Source organism: Poromitra crassiceps (genome assembly GCF_964638095.1).
Source record: "Poromitra crassiceps genome assembly, chromosome: 4".
NCBI lineage: Eukaryota > Metazoa > Chordata > Actinopteri > Beryciformes > Melamphaidae > Poromitra > Poromitra crassiceps.
In genome coordinates, this window is record NC_139626.1 from 13,430,400 (window position 1) to 13,446,092 (window position 15,693).

At 45.9% G+C, this 15,693-nt stretch overlaps 1 protein-coding gene across 1 annotated transcript; it reads right to left on the reverse strand.

Moving 5' to 3' along the window:
• Positions 1 to 678: 678 nt before the first annotated feature.
• Positions 679 to 15,459, reverse strand: LOC310775607 (monocarboxylate transporter 9-like; the record flags this gene model as incomplete). The annotated part of the gene is made up of 8 exons (XM_083635769.1): positions 679 to 944; positions 3,488 to 3,660; positions 4,980 to 5,202; positions 6,335 to 6,414; positions 7,990 to 8,329; positions 8,443 to 8,538; positions 11,834 to 11,977; positions 15,264 to 15,459. The coding sequence occupies 8 exons, from the start codon at positions 15,457 to 15,459 to the stop codon at positions 679 to 681; spliced, it is 1,518 nt and encodes a 505-aa protein (XP_083491895.1).
• Between the last annotated feature and the right edge of the window lie 234 nt (positions 15,460 to 15,693).

The window sequence follows — 15,693 nt, forward strand, 5'->3', positions numbered from 1 at the left end:
GACGCAAAAAATGACCAAAACACCAAACAATTCTTGCTCACAAAACACCTAAAATTAAGCTAAAATTGATGATTGAAAAATGTAAACTTCTGCAATTACAAAAAGACAAGTTCCCTTCAAGGAAACCAGGAGGATTAAAAATGGGTCTAAAATGGCCGTTGGTCGCTCCATCTGAGGCTCTGGGATGCAGCTCTCACCAACGCATTGTGCTTTTTTCATTTGTCTTGGCAGTTCTCATCTGAGCCACTGAGCACTTGTGCATAACAAACAAAATCGCAGTACAAATATGTGAAGGTGAAACATTAACCATTGCTGAAACGTCTTTCTTTTTTTTTTGCTTCAAGATGGCGCTCGTTCTCGTTCTGAGTGCAAACTGATTATTTCTGTAACGAGTGAACGAACCCAAACCCTGCACAATGCTCCAGTCCACAACCCAACACCAGTCTGGATCCAGCTCCATGTCGAATGTCAAGACTTGAGTTCACACTGTTCAGACTAAACTGGATCTGAGTCCGTTTTAAAATGTGCAGCGACCCGATCCAAAACAGAAACTAGAATCAGGACGTCGGATTCTGCAGTCCAGATTCATGTCACAGAATCCAGATTTAGAACTGGATTCTAAACTTCATAATACAGATTTAGAACCGGAATTGAGACGCCAAATTCCGGAATCCAGATTTAGACCTGGAGTCCAGATTCGGGGCCTGTTCCGGCGCTCCCTCGGGCCACGGGCGAGGAGGGGGAGTCCGGCACAGTGCAGTCGTCGGGTTCGGTCCGAGGCACGTGCAGGGTGGGGGGTGTTGATTGGGGCATTGACTGAGGCGGTGTGCGGCGCTCCAGACACAGCAGTGCAGCGACCAACAGGATCAGACCACCCAACAGAACGCACCCCCCGCTGAGGTAGAAGGCCAGGTCGTACGACTGGGTGAGGTCATACAAAAAGCCTGCAGAGAGAGAGAGAGAGGGAGGGAGAGAGAGAGAGAGAGAGAGAGAGAGAGAGAGAGAGAGAGAGAGAGAGAGAGAGAGAGAGAGAGAGAGAGAGAGAGAGAGAGAGAGAGAGAGAGAGAGAGAGAGAGAGAGAGAGAGAGAGAGAGAGAGAGAGAGAGAGAGAGATCATCACGGACAGATGCCTTTCAGCTCGTGGCACCACTCCACAATCGAGTACTGCAGGGATGACGTATTTTTGTAGGCTTAACCAGAAATCGTCGCCATTTTGGTTCGTCAGGGGAAAAGTCTATGGGGTTTTAGAATGGGGATTTCACTTAAATGCATCAAATAAGGTCTCTGGTTAACAAAAGTTTATGGGAACACGAATTTGGGTTCAGCAGGATAATCTTCACGTACGTTAATCACTTTTATGCCTTTTGAAGCGTTTTCTAAAAAACGCGTAATGCATTTACGTTTCAAGTCATAAAAGTTATTCACGTTTGTGAAGATTATCCTGCTGAACCCAAATTCACGTTCCCATAAACCTTTGTTAACCACAGACCTTATTTTATGTATTTAAGTGAAATAACCCATTCTAAAACCCGTTCACTTTTCCTCTTACGAACCCGGAAGTATATAGCCATCTGCTATTGGCTGATCTTTGGTGTTAGGTGATGTTACCACCTGAAACCCGGTCGCGTCTATCGTTTCCCCAACCCAGTTTCCATGAAACCACGCCCACTTTCGCTTTCATTATATATGGAAGTGGGCGTGGTTTCACGGAAACTTGTTTGGGAAAATGACAGATCGGAGGAAACGTATGCCGACGGGACAAAGAAAATAACAATAACTGGAGGGGAAAAGTAAGAAACCTCTGAGCAGATTTCGGTGTTGAACAAACATAAAGAAAGAGATTCACTCAAAATCAATAGAGTGCCAAAGTCACGCCCACTTCCGGGTTAGGCATATGAACCAAAGGATTTCATCTGCAATTCTTTTTCCAGACATTTCGTAAAATGCTTCTAAAAATAGTTTTACTTGATAAAACCAAGAAATCTAGCTATATTCAGAATCAGGAAAGAGCATAGAACATTTCACTAGAACCAAAACTTAAAAACAAAACATTATTATTATTATTATTATTATAGTTTTGGTCCAAGTACAATTTTCTATGGTCTCCCCTGATTCTAAATATAGCTGAATCACTTGGTTTGACCAAGTAAAAGTCTTTTTATGAGCATTTTACGAAATGTCAGCCATTCCCAACCTGTGGGCCGCCAAATCATTTGCAAGACATTGCGATTTTCGTGGGGGGGGATTATGATTATGATTATGTATGAAAATGCATTTCTCCATTGTTGAGTGATAGTTATTTACTTTGTATTCAATTATTCGTTAATCAGCCTCTTGCAGACAGCCTCCCACTTTGACTTTCTGAGGTCTGTGTGGTGCTGATGGACAGCTCCTTTTATCGCTCAAATAAAAAGTGCTGTGAGAAGTTATTTGTCCTCTGTACTGTTTACGGTCAGATGTGGGACTTCGGCACTCTATTCAGCAGCAGGACGACTATTTTTTTTATCTAATCAGAATGTGGTGTGTGTGTGTGTGTGTGTGACCTCTGACCTGCAGTTTGGCTCGGCTCACTGGAATCAAAGAAGCAAACAGATAAGAAAGATAATCTAACAAGAAGAGCGCTTTCCGCTCGATATGTCTGTCTCTCTGAGGACCTCCATAACATTCACAAAATTCATTCATATGTGCGTGAACCTGTTGACTGTCGGTCTGTCTCTCTGAGGACCTCTATAACATTCACAACATTCTCCTCTCTGTCCTCCTTTAAAAACACATCGGCACAAATACAACCATCCACAGTCCACATCTGGCCAATACTGATAACCCATATTAATATTGCTGTTATGGCTGATAACCCGTTATCAGATTAAAAAAAAATGCATCCCTAGCCCCCCCACACACCCACACAGACACCCCCCCACAGACAGACTCAGGGCACTTTCAGTCACCCCTGCCACGCCCACCTGCCCCCCTGTGCAGGAGCATCACTGAGCACATAGAGAGCCAAAGTCACGCCCACTTCCGGGTTAGGCATACATCCAAGGGATTTCATCTGCCATTTATTTTTCCATAGAAATGCCTACGGAGAAAATAAATCAACTTCAGTGTAGCTACAGGAGCTGCACCTCTCCTTGCTCAAGCACTTGGCTACAATGCAGATTTAAACTAAAACAGGGTGTAAATGATGTAAGTCAACTTGACATCACAGGTCCTGTGGAGACTTGGATTATGCCAGGTGAGCAGTATGGAAGCATTTTGTTTTTTTGTTTTTGTTTGAGGTTTTTGCTCGAGGTAGGCTAGCAAGTGCCATTGACAACCATTCATTTTGCTAAGCTAACTAGTGGTCGCTATTTTTCCACTACACACACTTGAAGATGGCAAATAGGTGAATCTCCCAAGATGTTGGTGTGTTGCTTTAAAACATCGGTATTGCATCTCTAAACACGCGGTTGGGGAGAAAAGCTGAAACCGTTTTAGTGTCTCTGACCTACGACGGGCGGGCCCAGGATGAGGCCGACGCCCGCGAAGAACATGAGGATGCCATGGGCGGGGCCCAGCTTGGCCACGCCCACCAGCTGCACAGTGACGTACGGCGTCAGAGCCCAGTTCCCATTCAGGAAGCCCAGCACAGCACACAGCACCTGCAAGCCCAGGTACGACCTGGAAAGAACACGCACACACACACACACACACGCATGCGCACACGCACGCACGCACACACACACACACACACACACACACAGGTTAACATTAGCCTTGTGTTCAGCCCCTATGAATAAATTTGCATAGCGATTCATGGGTCTGGACAGAAGCCTATCTACCGGCATTTATTGAGGACAGATACTGTCCGAGACGCCTGATTGGCTGGTCAATGTCGGCGCCAGGACTCATCTACCGATGACACATTACAGAACGCAGCAACAACACACCTGTATGTTAAATAGCTAGCTAGTAGTGATGCACGGGTCAGGGTTCTTTAAGCCACATCAGCCACCTCATAAATTCACTCACACAATCAATGAGGGCAAACAAGGTAGGTAAACTACTCAGCTAGGATAGTTTACCCACCTCTGTATTTATCACTACACCCCTGATTACAATTGATGACAACTGTGCAATTCTCTATAGTCAAGCAAAGGTAATGAAATCAGCTGACCATTTAGTGATTAATACAGATAACATGAATAGTAGGGGTGTGCCACCTTAGGCACCTCACGATTCGATTCGATTACGATTAAGGGTGCTACGATTCGATTATTTTACGATTATTACGATTTTCGATGCATCTTTTTCACCAAACAGGATTTTTTTTAAGCAAGGTATATTTGTCAGTATCCATTAATTAAAGTAAACAAACAAGTGTACCTCCATTATCTTCAGTTGCGACTGAAGTCCACGCATCACATGTTACAGCCACCCTGCATGCTTTCTTCAGTGATTCCAGTTTCCAGTACTTCGGTTTTGGTCTCGTTTTACAGTTAAGGAACTGCTTTCCGGGCGAAATACCGTATTTTTTGCAAATAAAGCAAAAAAAAATTGCAATTTTTTTTTTTTTTGCAATTTTTTGCAAATCGTTAATCGAACATTGTGAATCGATTTTAATCGTCACGTGACTCATCGCGATGCATCTAAAAAACGATTAATCGGCACACCCCTAATAGGCAACTTAATGTTTAACTTGCTCATGAAACCTGGTACCTCTTAGCCTTCACAAGTGCATCACATTGGATTGAAGGACTTCTCAGTGCAATTTTCACACTTTGCAAAGTCATCCTTTGGGCTGGATCGCGGACCCTTTGGGGGGCCGGATCCGGCCCCTGGGCCACATGTTTGACACCCCTGCTATAGAGAGTGCAGCAGGTGCAGTCGGCTTCAGTTCGGGTGTGTGTGAGAGAGAGAGAGAGACTTGCAAAGCAAAGCATTAGGCCCTTCCCTCTCTCACCAGGTGTCAGGTATGAGCCTTAGGCCCCTCCCCTCACCTGGTGACAGGTATGAGCATTAGGCCCAGGCCGCTGGTGATGGCCGTGAAGGTGTAGAGGAAGACTCCATTGACGGCGGGGAGGTCGGCGAGCACTCCCAGGCCCATCTTCCCCACGCCGCTCGCCACCGAGATGATGGAGACCAACGGGAACAAGGCCCCGCCCTCCGTCAGCCCGCCGCTCTGAGCCACGTCCTCTATGAACAGCTGGGGGGGGAAGGCACCTGTAGAGGGGGTGTGGTCAAGTCCATTTAACTTCAGCGCAACACACTTTGGTTGGGTCACAAGTCTCAAGTTGTGCATCTTTCTGCCAAAACACTTTTTTTTTGCATTTGTGGAATCTGCACTGACTGCCTCTTACTGTATATCAGCCTTAGTCTCTCCAGACTCAAATATTACGTTGAATCACTGCCCTCCACATACTACATCAATGAGTCTGTGCCACTTCACAGCCCCCACTGCTGTTTAGAGGGCGGGTCTAGCGGTCAAAATTGAATGACTGACAGAGCGTAGCACCAATGAGAGAGTGGCTCGTTTTCAAAAGTCAACAGTCAGATCTGCAGCATGTAACATCAGTGTTGTGCAAGTTCACACTTCACAAGAGCTAGCTCAAAGTTCAGCTCACTCACGCAGATTAAAATGAACTAGTTCATGTTCATAGTTCACAATTTTGAACTTTGAACTAAGTTCACAGTCCCACAAAATGAGCAGTTCAGTTCATGAGCAGTTCATTTTAGTGTTGTTCTTGTTGGTTTTCATCATTTAGTCATCAGTTGGTGAATGAGCATCAAGTCAGCCAGAATGTAAAAGTAGGTCTTCCACTTTAGGGCTTTCAAAATAAAACTCTCATTGTAACGTTAACCTTAATATTAATTTTGAGTAGTGCTTTACACCCACAGTTTCACTCCATATGTCATATTTTTTTCTTCTGATTTTCTCCCCAATTGTAATTTTTCCCCCTGCTGCCCCGGTCGCTGCTCCACCGTCTGCTGTTCTGGGGAGAGCCGTAGACTAGACTTCCTCCAACATATGCACAGTTGCCAGCCGCTTCTTTTCACCTGACAGCGGGAAGCTTCACCGGCAGGATTTGCACATGGTAGGATCATTCTATTCCCACCAGTTCCCTTCCGCCCCGAACAGCCGCCCTGACTGACCAGAGGAGGTGCTAGTGCAGCGACCATGACACATACCAGCGTAAGAAGTGTATCAGCGTAAGAACTCTCATGGGTCTGGCATTCAGACTATATCAGCCTTTGGCTAATGCAGCTCCTTACTGGCAGGGAATGTACACTCAAACCTCCGCATTTATCCTGGAGAAGAACCAAAAACAATGTCTCGTTATGAGAGAGAACTGACCCAGGCTGTAGAGGAAGAGAGAGACACACAACGCCACGAGCACTCTGTCCTGAAGGAGAGCCAACGTGGAGGAGAAACACCTGAGAGAAAGATTTTTGGGGGGAGGGGGTCAGAGAGAGAGACAAGGCAAGGGAGATAGAGCCAGAGAGAGGATGGGGGGGGGGACCGAGAGAGAGAGGGGGGGGGGGCAGAGTTAGATAAATGTTAAAGGGGCCCTATTATGCATTTCTTAATTTTGTATCATATATATGCTGTTACAATCTTGGATGGTCATATTAAATGTGGGCTAAGCTTCAAATAAATAGGTGAAAGTGTTTAAATGTTACCCCCATGAAAATAGTTTCCAACAATCCAACTTGCCATTTTCAGCATGTAGCAACGAGCTAGCGTGTAGGTTTCTGCCGTTAGCTTGCTAGCTAGTTAGCGTTGTTGTTTTCACTGAGGCGGCAGGGCACTATTTACAGCGACACACAGGGAGGAGGGAGCGGAAGCCGCTCTGATTGACATGGTGGGAGCCAATGACAGAGCTTGTAATACGCTAGCTCTCTGGGCAGGAGGTTTGCTAAGTGGAACACAAACTTCTTCGCCCAGCCCGTTAAAATATCTGAAAATTCCGAACCCAGCCCAACCCAGCAGCCCGCAACGGCCAATTTAATGTAATATGTCTCCGAACTCAGGAGGAGCACAGCAGAGCTTCCAAGGTGTGCAAAGTAGCTATAACTCTGTCTCTCTCCCCCCTCTCTCTCTCACACACACACACACACACACACACACACTCACATGCTGCCTGCGCGACAACAGTTGTAGCCTACTGCTTTGGATGAGTTGTGCGGCTGCTTTCATGTCGGTCTTTTCAATTAATCCATGGTCTTCAGATAGCGCGACTACGCTTCCCCAAAGTGCGGATGGTGTGACCACAGTGTTTCAAATGGAGGTAGCAGGTATAGAGGTAGGCACTAGGCAGGCTACAGAAACAGTTCTTATTCTTCCCCATTTCTTTTAATTACCTCATGCGCTCTCAATTGGCCATGTTGCAGTATAGGCGACTAAACGTAGTAGTGCAGCAGGTGCGCATACGGCTTGCAGATACGGCTAGACTCGCTGTATGATTTCTTTTAATTACCTCATGCGCTCTCAATTGTTCACAGCCTAGTACTCACGTTGCAGTAAATTTGACAAATAGATCACAGTCGAGTCCACAACAGAAAATCTGCGGTGGCATTAGTTTTATGGACACTTCAAATAAGAATTACAGCGAATAATCCTTCCAAAATGTTTGTTTTGAGAGCACATAGGCTACCTCATTGAAGCGTTTCTTTACTCCATGCAGGCTAGAGTGCAGCAGGAGTCTGTCTGATTGTGTGTACCTACGTGTGAGAGAGAGTTCACGTCTTTAAGGTTAATTACTCTGCGTGTTTCACTGCTCTAAATTATTTAATAATGTTGCTTTGTCACGTTCTGAGGCTGCCCCGCCCGCACCCGCCATATTTTCATAATTTGCCAACCCAGCCCGCCTGCGGGGCGGCCCAGCCCGCGTGACCCGGCGAGTTCTGGGTGACCCGCGCATCACTAGTGTGTGTGTGTGTGTGTGTGTGTGTGTGTGTGTGTGTGTGTGTGTGTGTGTGTGTTCGTGCGTGTGCGTGCGTTCCACTCACTTGGAGTAGTCTCTCAGCTTGTTCTTAATGAGCTTGACCAGGGCTAAACAGCTGAACAGACTCCGCTCACTGTCCAGCGGCTCCTTGGTTTCTATGGCGATCATCAGGTCCTTGGACAGAGGCTTCTCATTGGCCGGTTCCTGGGAGGAGGCAGCCTGCTCCAAAATGGCGGCACGCTGTTTGAGGTAGTATTTTGGTGGGCTGAGGGGGCGCATGGGGCCGGCGCACGCCATGATGTTGAGCGCCAACGCGCCGATGATCAGCAGGCAGCCTTCCAGACCCAGCAGCTCCAACAGCTCGTTCTGCAGTGAAGCGTACAAGAACCCGCCCACACTGGTGCCTACAGGGAGCACATATGGGGACTTGGACTTGCGAGTCACACTTAAGTGGCTCCTCCCACAACACAGTTTAATCAAAACATCTCTCCGTCCGCCCATCTGTCTGTCAGTCTACCTGTGTACATGATGCCCAGAGCCAGGCCTCTCTTCTTGTCAAAGTACAAGCAGACAATGGTGAGGGAGGCGGCGTACACCAGACCAGCACCGATACCTGCAAAACACACATGCACGCACGCACGCACGCGCACGCACACGCACACGCACACACACACACACACACACACACACACACACACACACACACACACACACACACACACACACACACACAGCATTATATATTATATTCAATCCTCACTTGGCCGATGAAGGCTGTCATCATTTCTGATGGTTCCATGGACCAATCGCATGTCAGAACCTGTGTGTGTGTGTGTGTGTGTGTGTGTGTGTGTGTGTGTGTGTGTGTGTGTGTGTGTGTGTGTTAGGGCTGCAACTAACGATTATTTTCATAATCGATTAATCTGTCGATTCTTTTCTCGATTAATCGATTAGTTGTTTGGTCTATAAAATGACAGAAAATGGTGGCAAATGACGATCATTGTTTCCCAAAGCCCAAGATGACGCCCTCAAATGTCTTGTTTTGTCCACAACTCAAAGATAATATCAGTTTACTGTCATACAGGAGTAAAGAAACCAGAAAATATTCACATTTACGAAGCTGGAATCAGAGAATTTAGACCTTTTCTCTTAAAATTGTACTCAAAACGATTAATCGATTATCAAAATAGTTGTCGATTAATTTTCTGTCGATCGACTAATCGATTAATCGATTAATCGTTGCAGCTCTAGTGTGTGTGTGTGTGTGTGTGTGTGTGTGTGTGTGTGTGTGTGTGTGTGTGTGCGTGCGTGCGTGCGTGTGAGAGAGAGAGAGAGAGACATACAGACAGTTAAACAAACGTTGCAGCATCAATGACCAATGAGACGTGTCACTCCACCAAGTTCCATCCAAATCTGACCAGTGACGTCCAAGACGCTGTGTGAGACGCACAGGTGATCCACCACAAACCTCCAGCCCCCCAACCTTGTGAGGCAGCTGGATTCACGCAAGATCATGAGATCATGATCACATGACAAATCAATCTTGCCAATCTATTGGTTTGAATCTGAACCACCAGTGGTTCCCACCAATCAGCGTCCTATGAGGCAGTCTTTGGTGTGACGCCAGCGAGCCAGCCCGTGATAGATGTGATGGACAGATGGTTCATCCAATCACCTGCCAGGTATTTTATGACAGTGCCGCCCTTATAAACGGTTTCTTGAGAGCGACTGGTTCCCAAATGGTTATGTGAAAACAAACCATCTGACAGTGTCAGGTTAGCCATGCCCCCGCCCTGTGGGAAACACTGTAACAGTTTACCCTGCCCCCACCCTGTGGGAAACAGTAGGCTCTTTCACACCGGCCTTGAAAGCCGAAAAATGCACGGAAAATAGGATCCGCGCCTCCAATGTGAAAGTCGTGAACGCGCGTTGCTGGGTAATTGTTGTACACCTTTCCGCCAGCAGACCTTGTCACAACGCCGGATTACCAGGTAACCCGCCTCCACTTGAAAGCGTCGGAGCAGCAAGCCGGAACAGTGCGAATTCTTCATAAAAGAATTACAGGGGAAATCACCTCATGCAGAGAAAGACAGTGAAAGTAAAAAAAGTAGCCTATACAATCATGCGCCAGGAGGAATGCGTGCCTGTAAGGAGGTTAGGCTTGATAGGGGTAAACATCAATAGGCTTTATGCTCAAACGATGTTGACATTAGTAGCCTAGGTAAAATTAACGCATATAATAATACGCTTCAGAGGACTATAGCTGTCTGTGGCGAGTTGATCTGACGATATTCCCTCTGGAAACCAGCTCCAGAACTGCAATCTGTCTAGCTATTCACTTGTGCATTCCCTACAAAAACTACTAACGTTAAGTAGTCATGTGCATTTATAGCCTATACTATTCCCCCGACGAACGTTATGCAGACTGCAGCTGTTTGATATGCGGGCGTTGTCTTTCAGAACGGAGTACGGACGCTAATTAGGCTACTTAATAGGAATAATTTGCTTTACACAAAAATGGAACCAAAAGATAAGAATTAGCCTTGTACCTAATAGGCTACATGATGGTGCATGATGCATCCATAAAGTCGATCAGATTAATATTGAAAGCCTGGTTACCATGCTGCATGTGGACAACACTTTCGTGTTTTCTGCACCTGCACAGCTGCACCTCGTTGGCTGGCATACATCGGCGATGTTTGGTTGTTGAATGAATTACACAAGGTGACACCATATCGATCTGCTTAGTCAGTGAATTTACTTCTATGAAATGTGTTGTATAAATAAAGTTGGCTTTCCTTGAATGCAATTAATGCAACACTTCGCTGCCAGAAAGTCGGCAGATGCACTCCGCGGCGGAGCCGGTTTTGATATTAAGCCGAGTCCGCCCACCATGCGCCGGTAGCAATTAACGAGTGCACCTATCCTCCCTGCTCAGCGAACTAGCAGAAGGAGGGAAGTCTTGGTTGTTGAATGAATTCGTTCATCATACAGTAACACTAACCTATGAAAATATTAATTTGGGCTAGGAGGAGCTGGAAATGCCTCAGATCGCCTTTCAATCCGGGAGCGGTAGCTTTCACCTGAAAGCACACCGCAGGACGGGAATGTGGCCGTGCTGCTTGGCTCTGTGTGAAAGCAATTTCTGTGGCGAGGCTGCTGGCTTTGCGGGCCTGCTGAACTGCAATTTTGCGCGATCTGTGTGTGAAAGAGCCTACTGTAACAGACAGACTGTTTCACCAGCTGCTGCCTGCTGCTGTTTTATGACAGACAGCTGAACCAGCATCATGGACTGACTGAACGTGTGTGTGTGTGTGTGTGTGTGTGTGTGTGTGTGTGTGTGTGTGTGTGTGTGTGTGTGTGTGTGTGTGTGTGTGTGTGTGTGTGTGTGTGTGTGTGTGTGTGTGTGTGTGTGTGTGTGTGTGTGTGTGTGTGCGTGATGGCAGGATCCCTGGAGACAGAATAGGTCTTTCCTATTTCTTTCTTTATATTTCAGTCAACTTTCACTTTTACTCCACTACATTTCAAAAAATAAAATGGATAATTTTACTCCACTACATTTCCCCCAAGCAGCTTAGTTACAAAGTAAAATCAGAAGAAATTGGGTAGGCTGCAAGCAATCAGGTGTTTGTGTGTGTGTGTGTGTGTGTGTGTGTGTGTGTGTGTGTGTGTGTGTGTGTGTGTGTGTGTGTGTGTGTGTGTGCGCTTGCGTCTAACTGGTGCCCAGTTTACACCAATGAATTGCAACAAGATAAAAGCATTTTAGAATGTTGCAGGGAAAAGTGTCAGTGGTGTAAACTGGCCTGTCTCATCTCCACTCGCTAAGACTAGCACAATAACCCTTTACTCACCGAGCACGATGCCGTAGGAGAAGATGAGGAAGGGGGCGTGGTTAACCCTTTACTCACCGAGCACGATGCCGTAGGAGAAGATGAGGAAGGGGACATTGGGGGCGAAGGCACTGAGCATCAGCCCCCCCGCCACCATCACCCCGCTGAAGACGGTGACCGGCCGCGCACCGAAGTTCTCCACACACACACTGCAGACAGGACCTGAGAGAGGCAGAGAGAAGAGGGAGAAACCGTAATTAGCCGTGTTGCCATCAACATATTTTTATGCAGTGGTGTAATGTAACAAAGTATTAATACTTAAAGGAACACTCTGCCCATTTTCAACCAGCTTTGTATCATTAGAACATCAGTAGTATATCAGAAAACGGTAAAACAATTTACAGTTTTCTGATATACTACTGATGTTCTAATGATACAAAGCTGATTGAAAATGGGTGGAGTGTTCCTTTAAGTACAGTACTTTAGTATTTTTTCTGAGTATATGTAGTTTACTCGAGTATTTATATTTCAGTCAACTTTCACTTTTACTCCACTACATTTCAAAAAATAAAATGGATAATTTTACTCCACTACATTTCCCCCAAGCAGCTTAGTTACAAAGTAAAATCAGAAGAAATTGGGTAGGCTGCAAGCAATCAGGTGTTTGTGTGTGTGTGTGTGTGTGTGTGTGTGTGTGTGTGTGTGTGTGTGTGTGTGTGTGTGTGTGTGTGTGTGTGTGTGTGTGTGTGTGTGTGCGTGTGTGTGCGTGTGTGTGCTTGCGTGCGTGCGTGCGTGTGTTGTCTGTCTTCAGGTCTCCCTTGGGTGCTAAATTTGCCACATGTGTCACCTTGCAGGCTGGAAAACATCCAAATGGAGATTCACTCACTCACTCACTCACTCTCTCACTCATTCACTCACTCATGTATTCACTCATTCACTCACTCACAAACTCATTCGCTCATTCACTCACTCTCATTAACTCACTCACTCTCTCATTCACTCACTCACAAACTCATTCGCTCACTCACTCACTCTCATTAACTCACTCACTCTCTCATTCACTCACTCACTCACTCTCATTCACTCACTCTCTCATTCACTCACTCACTCTCTCATTCACTCACTCACTCTCTCATTCACTCACTCACTCTCTCATTCACTCACTCAGTCACTCTCATTCACTCACTCACTCTCTCATTCACTCACTCACTCTCATTCACTCACTCACTCACTTATTCACTTGCTCACTCTCTCATTCACTCACTCTCATTCACTCACTCACTCACTCTCATTCACTCACTCACTCTCATTCACTCACTCATTCACTCACTCACTCTCTCACTCACTCTCTCATTCACTCACTCACTCTCTCATTCACTCACTCACTCACTCTCATTCACTCACTCTCATTCACTCACTCACTCACTCTCATTCACTCACTCTCTCATTCACTCACTCAGTCACTCTCATTCACTCAGTCACTCTCTCATTCACTCACTCACTCTCTCATTCACTCACTCACTCTCTCTCATTCACTCACTCACTCTCTCATTCACTCACTCACTCTCTCATTCACTCACTCACTCTCACTTACTCACTCACTCACTCACTCTCATTCACTCACTCTCTCATTCACTCACTCTCATTCACTCACTCACTCTCTCATTCACTCACTCACTTATTCACTCTCTCATTCACTCACTCACTCTCATTCACTCACTCACTCTCATTCACTCACTCAGTCACTCTCATTCACTCAGTCACTCTCTCATTCGCTCACTCACTCTCATTCACTCACTCACTCTCTCATTCACTCACTCACTCTGACTCATTCACTCACTCACTCACTCTCACTCACTCTCTCATTCACTCACTCATATATTCACTCACTCTCTCATTCGCTCACTCACTCACTCACTCTCATTCACTCACTCCTTCACTCTCTCCTCCATTTACTCACCCACTCATTAATTCCCCTCACTCATTTCTAAATTCACCCCTTCACCCCCTTTCTCTCCATGGTGTAAGTTAGCCTGGGTAAACTCAGCCCCCACGTGACCTGCTCTCAGACAGACCCTGCTCACTAGTCACAAGGTAGTGTCTGCTGGTTTTCTACTTGATAACTGAAGCTGGATTTATCTGGGATCTGCCTGTGCACGCGCACGTTTTTCGCTAGTGCACAGGCGCGCGTCCACGCGAAAGAGGTGCGCTAGCCAATCACATTATGGACAGCTGAGTTGACACGGCAGGCACACCCATTTCCTCATTCAATGATCAGAGTTTTTAGCGGATATTTAATGTAGCCATATGTCAGAATGAAAATCCGCATTGGATATAGTCTGCTGAAAGACTGTTTAAAGCTGCCGCTTGTATTCACATCAGTCATTTGATTTACTTTGATCAGCGATTTCTGTCTCCTACAGCAGCTTTTTGCGAGTGTAAATGTAAATGTGTAATCTCAGTCTATAAATTTCCACAATCTGTAAGCATATTTAGACCATAGATTTAGAAACGCATGCTCAATGAATAATGCTCTCTATCACTCATTATGTGTGTGGTTGCACTGATCGAATAATTAATATATAAAATAATGATATCCTAATATAAAAGAGAAAACTGCTGAACTGAATTGAGACGATGCGGGCATAGTTTTCATTGATAAAAACTAGCCTATTTTGTGGTCACATATACTGTATAGGCTATTGTCAGCAGAGTCGCATATCTCCATATTTCATATAATGATGCTGGAAATATGAAGTTCAATCACATCATACAGGCCAAAAGCAACACAGTTGCAGCTGCAAAATGCAGGAGTAGCCTAGATATGAATCATCTTAATATGGGATCGCCTGTGTGCAGGTGATCCCATATTAAATTGCTTAGATGTGGTAGGCTATTCTAGCATGTATGACCATTTCAATTCCAACCCAACGTCAGTCTCAGCTCCGTTGCGCACACGGCACCGTGCGCTTTGGAGACGTTTATGTAACCTTTTTATGCCGGTTTAGTGATATTTCTCCACTCACTATTCAGCTGCAATCGATCAGCGGGCTCAAACAACGTATCTAGGCTACTTGAGAGCACAAAAATGAATATATAAAAACATATTCCAAAGTGGTAAGTAGGGCTTAATTAAAATGTAGCCTGCAACAAGTGCAAGGCTTTAGTCCTTGATTAATTCAACATTACAATTCGTGCTCTTTCCTCGATGGGAAACTCGTCCAGAAAGGGGTTGGCCATTTTTCCAAACTGCTGATTTGATTGGTTCGTGGGCGGTGTATTTAAGGTCTAATCTTATCCTTGCAACTTAACCTGCTGCGGACCAGGTTAAGTGTGAAGCATAAGTTGCTATGGAAATATATGTCGGTAAGAAGTTAACTTGCTTTGAAGTACGGCTAAACCAGGTTTAAACCCAAACTTATCAGAATCAACCTAAATCTTGCTTTGTAGTACAGGCCTCAGGTCACGTGGGGGCTGGGTTTACCCAGACTAGGTGTAAGTGACTCACTGGCGATGAGTCCGACCCCGGTCACCAGGGAGCCCACCCAGGCGGTGCGGCTCTTGCTCTCCCCGAAGGTGTGCAGCCACTCTGGGTAGAGCACGCCCACGGCCATGGGGGAGCCGTACGCCAGCAGCAGAGCCAGGAAGCTGCTGGCCACCACCGCCCAGCCCCAGCCCCCATCCAGAGACCCCGCCCGGGCCATGAGCAGTCAAGAAGGCAGGGAGGTGCCGGGAACCAAAACCAAGCGCACCTCCTGATCTGGAGACAGAAGACAGAATAAGAATCAGCTTTATTGGCCAAGTATGAACACATACAAGGAAGTTGACTCCGGTTTGTGTTGCTCTCAAAGTACAAAAAAGCTATGCATTGCAGAGGCTAAAACAAACAATGACGTGGTACATTTAAACATTTACATGAACTATTATACAAGCATAAG